Below are 6016 nucleotides of genomic sequence, written 5' to 3' on the forward strand. Positions count from 1 at the left end.
AAAACAAATGTGCAGACTCTAGAATTCCAAAGGAGCGAAGTGATTTTGTGCTACACGCACGCACCTTCCGAAGCCTGTCAAAATATAAACATACACGCTAGTGGAGGTTCATTGAACCATAGTCTACTAACTATGATTGAACGGATTCATTTTTGAGGTAGTTTCCCACATTATACACGTTTCAACGCGTTTGTATCGGTTTTAAGTGTCCTTGTATTGAATTTGGCTGACGATTAAGGATTTCTCGGCTTTTACTGTAAAACATAAATTAACAAAAAATAGCATTCGTACTTTAACTTTTAACTTCGTTTTCCCTTTACCCCAAGGTGCCAGTGTGGAAACTGTCAATCAATGTGGAGGGAGGAAGCCGGTAAACATCTGCTCTCAAGAATGAAAAATAAAAATTTGAAGGCTATCACAGAGGAACAGCTGTAGGCAGAACCCATATGCATTGTGCAGCATCCAAGAGTAGAAGACGCTTGATTTGAAGAAACTCTTTAATACTAGCTTGGAGCTAAAATTCAGCTATTTTTGCACAGAATCCTTTGTAGTTTTCAGCTGAGAAATGGTCGCTGCCAATGTGACCCGAACCTGGTGTCCACTATCACCGTACACTTTCATCAGCTGGAAACTGGCGAGAGCTTACTCCGTCTGCATTAATTGTTATGTTATAAAACATCACTACACAGCGCTTCCCTGGTTTTCGTTTTCTTCGCTCGAAATCCTGTTGTTTAAAGTTCAGGTCGTAATTTGAGAAACATTACGCGCTTGTTATTTCCGTCGCACGATTGTGTCGCAGACTCGGTTCGTTTTTTTAACTAAGACACTGCGATTTAGACTGTGGGTGCTGGGCAGTCTCATGACATGTGCTTTAATGATTTCCTCTCTCAGGCTATAGGCTTTTTTTTGTTTACGATAAACGAGCGTGAGTAATTTACTGTTCACCCAGCCGACAGTTGTATACTTTTGAAACGAGTAACCTTGGGGACATGATTGATTTCATCATGTTTTCCGGTCGCAAATGAGAAACATTACAAGGCGCTTCTATTGCAATTGGAAGTCAAACTTAGCCACTCGAATGTGCTATATATGCTGTTCAATATTAGTTGTAATCATTCCTGAAGAAGTCTCAGCTAGAGACGAAAAGCGTCGGAATAAATAAACAAAAAGTTACAACAGCAAGAAGTCTTCCGTTTGTACTTCTCACTTGTCTCAGTAAAAAAAGATCAAGAAAGGATAAATCTTGAACATTTCCGGAACGGGGAAGACGAGTTTCGTTCACGAAACCAGATAAAGACCCCCTATAATTTGCGACAACACTTTGCGTTTATGTGACGCTCACTCCAAAACCGATGGGTTTAAGGTCACAGAGATATACACCGGACAAAATCTTAAGTTAAATGCTTTTGGGCCTGGACCAAAAAATATTTCTATAAGTAACAGACTCGATAATGGTCGAGAGGAAAAACAAAATTTCTTCTTTTTGTACCGCTGTTTGGCATGGCATGCAATTAGTTACCTGTAGCTGAATACAAACAGGCGATCCGTCGCGTTTCGGATAATTCAGCCTTTTCAGAGAAAGTATTTTATTTCTCTTTTCGTATTTCATAGTCTCTAAATGGTGGCTTGAACCAAAATGAAACAAATCTTTTTTTATCACCGCTCGGCCGGTAGCTGGACAGCGAGGGCGAAGTTGTTACTTTCAGGTCGTAACATAACCCTTTTCACTGCCTTATACACGTGTGACGTACACATCACGTAGCCTGGATCGGAACGTTTTAAAAAAAAAATTTGTAGAAAATTTGATTTTGCACATTATCGCCTATTTGCTCATCAAAGATTCTGTAACGTAGGAGGAATGTATTGGGACAATAAAGGGGGAAAAATTTGCCGTCAATTACCCTTTAATAAGGACAGCTATGACTTCATAGTTGTACCCGATTTACTCGAGTACAACTTTGTTGCATGCGACGAGCTTGAGACAGGCTTGCAACGCTAATTGTTTTGCGCAAATCAAACTTACAACTCGCTTGCGACTGACACATACGTCTGCAAAAATGTCGTAGCATGTTAAAACATGTCTTAAAACGCTGCGACAGTCGGAGCCGAAATTGATTCAAATGACTATTTCGTAACAAATTTCCACTGAGTTAGGAGAGGAAGGTAAAGTTTTCTTACATCAAAATGGCGGGCGAAGTTGCTTTTGTTGGCCATGATTAGTCACTGAATAGAAAAGTAAAAGAGGAGAGAGATAAATCAATTTCACTTTGTGGTGAAGAAGAAGTCCTGCTTAACGGGCCGTGCAAGGAGTATTTTCAGAGGGAGTGGAATTGTATGCAATTTTGATCAGTTTGGCAATCTCGACCCCGGACATAGTCGCACTTCTGAGGTCAGAATGGGAAACGATGCGAAATGCGACAATAACGGCAACACGTACGATTTGAACGATATATCGTTGCGAGCAGAAGATCTTGAAACGCTGTATTCATCGTCGCCTTCACGTACTTTAATTGCACTGGGGGCATGGGACCATCAATTCGGAATATAATAATTCGATAATTATTAATGAGGACAGCTATGAATTCATCATTAAGCTATTGTTGATAGTTTTTAATCACTTCACAGCACATCCAATTTATTAAACTTATCTTAACCAGACCCATATAGCACGTTAACTGTTCCGCTGTTTCATAATCAACGAAAAATGAGGGCATCATCCCCCATATGTTCTCCCTAATACTGATTTTGGAGATAGGGAATGAAGAGAACGAGCTCTTTCTTGTACTTTTAAAAGTGCTACTTTGTATAAATCTTATCCCAGTCAATAATTTTTAAGGCTGAATTGTGCAGAAATGTACCAGAAGGATTATGAACTTAAATTAATTTAAAATTAGGTGACAAAGCAGTTTTATATTTACTATAACAGAAAAAAAAACTGTTCTCTGGTATGCAATAAGATCAAGAGGTTGAATCTTTAACTACTGGAATATGGTTGTACAACTTTCCTAATGAGTAACACCTGCTCTGAAATCTGAAATTTGAAATCTGAAATTTGAAATCTGAAATTTGAAATCTGAAATTTGAAATCTGAAATTTGAAATCTGAAATTTGAAATCTGAAATTTGAAATCTGAAATTTGAAATCTGAAATTTGAAATCTGAAATTTGAAATCTGAAATCTGAAATTTGAAATCTGAAATTTGAAATCTGAAATTTGAAATCTGAAATTTGAAATCTGAAATTTGAAATCTGAAATTTGAAATCTGAAATTTGAAATCTGAAATTTGAAATCTGAAATTTGAAATCTGAAATTTCAAAAATTTTGGGGTCCTCAAGATGTTGTTCTTACCAGAACAAGCCTTAGATAGATGCTTGTTTTTTAAAATACCAATACCAGAGTTTCCTTAGAAAACAAAGGAATTGCTGACTTTTGAAAATCAGCCCATAACTACAGCCTCCTTGACACCTCATATACCACTTATGATAAGAAGGCTGATATTGAGTCTTTGCAAGGGAAATAACTGGAAATTTACCAATCAAAAAAATTGATTAATTAGTCATAATTTTATCCTTGTATCAAGTTTTGTGAATATTTTACATTCTCATTTCCAGCTCTTCCACTTTGCCAAATGGTACATAAATTTGGCATATGTCTTGGCAGATGATACATCCAACCATCAGTTTCTTATTCTACTCAGCCTGATGGTTGGCAGGAGAGCTGAGTGCCAATGCTTACTTTTAAATCAGAATAAAATTTGGGGGGAAAAAGTTTATGAAGAAGAGTTAACAGTAGTTCCAATCATAGCTTTGGAGTGCCATAATCCTACTAGTTACAAAACAGAACTAAATGAAAAACAAAACTAATTAAAAACCAAAAAACCAGGCTGTAGCTTTCCACTAATAAAATTAGCTTTAAATATAACTTGCTTTTTATTCAAACATGTCTGCTTTAAACAACAAAGCCTTAGAGAACTCTTACAATCCCTTCCCAATGTGATTAATAAATATTACCTTAGAAGTCCATGAAATCCCTTATGGGTTCAGTGCAGTATGCTATTGCCTTTTGCCAAGTTTACAAATCAAAATTAGTCCTAACTCACATTATTTGCCACAGCAACATTTTTTAATCTTTATTTTTGTGCTAACCCAGGATTTGCACCAATCAGGTCTTTTAAAAACAACCTGGAATCTGGTTCCTACTTTAATTTTTTGCTTCACACTCAAGGTCAACATCTAAATAATTTTGAAATTCAAACAGTTCGATCAGGAAATTAGACAGAGCAAACTTGTTTTTCAGCTCTAAGCTGCACTTTACTTAGTTTAAGTGGCATTTTCATGTATGATTGGTAGAAATTTCAAGAGACAAGCTTGAAGAAGGAATTCTACTATTTAACTGCCATTCATATTGATATCAAGAACCTCAGCCCTTATTTCTTCAAGTAACCATCAAGACATAAAATCCTATTGAATTACTTTAGCTGGAACCTTTGAAAATAAATTTGAAAGGTCAAAATTCTGATGCTTTACTAAGAAAAAAATACAAATTACCAAGGAAAAAAATTAACAACCTTAACACTTTAAACCCTATCATCACTGTGCATAATCATCATGTTGTTCTCTATAAATTTTCTAAGGTTACTGACATGAAAGATTTGTCTAACAATTAAGAGCTTGTTACACTGACAATCATTTGTTTTGATCCTGTGAATTTAATGTTTGATTCAGAAATGTTATGGTGAAGAGAAATGAGAAGCTAGTCACTCTTAGAGGTTAGAGGTTAAAGGCAAAGAGTGAAGATAAAAAATGGGATCAGAGTTCCAAGTGCATGGCTTACTTGCATTTTTCTAACAATAAGAACAATATGTTCCTCTGTACATATTGGTCCTTTGATACACTGATAACTTAAATGAAATCAAACCTTCGCGTTTCTATAAAGAATTTGACACAGCACCATAGTTTGTATGAGGTGTATTCACCACCCCTGATGCCTCCTCTGAGGTACGGTTGTAAGGAGGGGGTGCTTCACTTGTCTTTGCTGGGCCAACATTGTTTGGCGGATACTGAACGTATTGTGGCGGTGGACAGTAAGGATAGCTCTGTTGATAGGACGGTAGATATGGATAAGACAGGCTGCTGTCTCCCACAGTTGTTACCGATGGTAGTCTTCCTCCTTCTAAAACTCTTCCGTAGTACCTTCTTCGACGTCGACAAAAGCAGACAACAAGCATGAAGAGGAACAAAATGATAAACAGACAAGCAAAAATTGAACCAAGCACGATCCACATAGCGAAATCATCGCAGTCTACTTCATAGCTACATATTCCTCCGCAGCAGTTCTCGTAAGATGTACAGTCGTAATTTGCCTTGCACGACAATCCAATGCAACCCGCATAGCCATCTTTACAGGTTCCGCTACAACATACTTCACTCGAGGCACAATCTGATTCCACCGAACAGCCTTTACCAAGGCAGCTTGTTCCATTCACACAAATATTGTTGCAGCAAGTCTCACCAGAAGAACAGCCGTCATAGTTTGAACAACGAAGACCCACACAACTGGATCCCTGGATACAAGCGCTATTACAACATACAAAACCTTCTTTAAAGCATCCACCAGCACACCAGGCGGCAGTAACGGAGAACATCGACGAAAAGATAATCACTGCAAATATCAAGTCTTTCAAAGAAGGGATATACACTACAGATGCCGTGTTTGAGGCCATAATCTTTGCGGGTTTTCCTCAAAATAAAATTTTCCCTTGCGCTCGTTTTGCACAGCTGTCAGAGTCACAAGACATATGACGTAATGCTGTCTTCTTCCCCGAACCAGTCTCTTTCGCTCTTAGAAGGTAATTTAGTGTTAACAACTGGGTTGAAAACGTAAATTAGCCACCGTAAAGAGTAAAAAAGCTGACGTTTCGAGCGTTAGAAGGGCTAACGCTCGAAACGTCAGCTTTTTTACTCTTTACGGTGGCTAATTTACGTTTTCAACCCAGTTGTTAACACTAAATTACCTT

General features: G+C 37.5%; 1 protein-coding gene across 1 annotated transcript; it reads right to left on the bottom strand.

Annotated features, from left to right (window-relative positions):
* Positions 1-3890: 3890 nt before the first annotated feature.
* Positions 3891-5817, bottom strand: LOC113674216 (uncharacterized). Its single transcript, XM_027190693.2, has one exon. The coding sequence runs from the start codon at positions 5720-5722 to the stop codon at positions 4928-4930; it is 795 nt and encodes a 264-aa protein (XP_027046494.2). The 5' UTR covers positions 5723-5817; the 3' UTR covers positions 3891-4927.
* Between the last annotated feature and the right edge of the window lie 199 nt (positions 5818-6016).

The sequence above is a fragment of the Pocillopora damicornis genome, chromosome 13 (genome assembly GCF_964200805.1).
Source record: "Pocillopora damicornis chromosome 13, jaPocDami1.2, whole genome shotgun sequence".
NCBI classification, from domain to species: Eukaryota; Metazoa; Cnidaria; class Anthozoa; order Scleractinia; family Pocilloporidae; genus Pocillopora; species Pocillopora damicornis.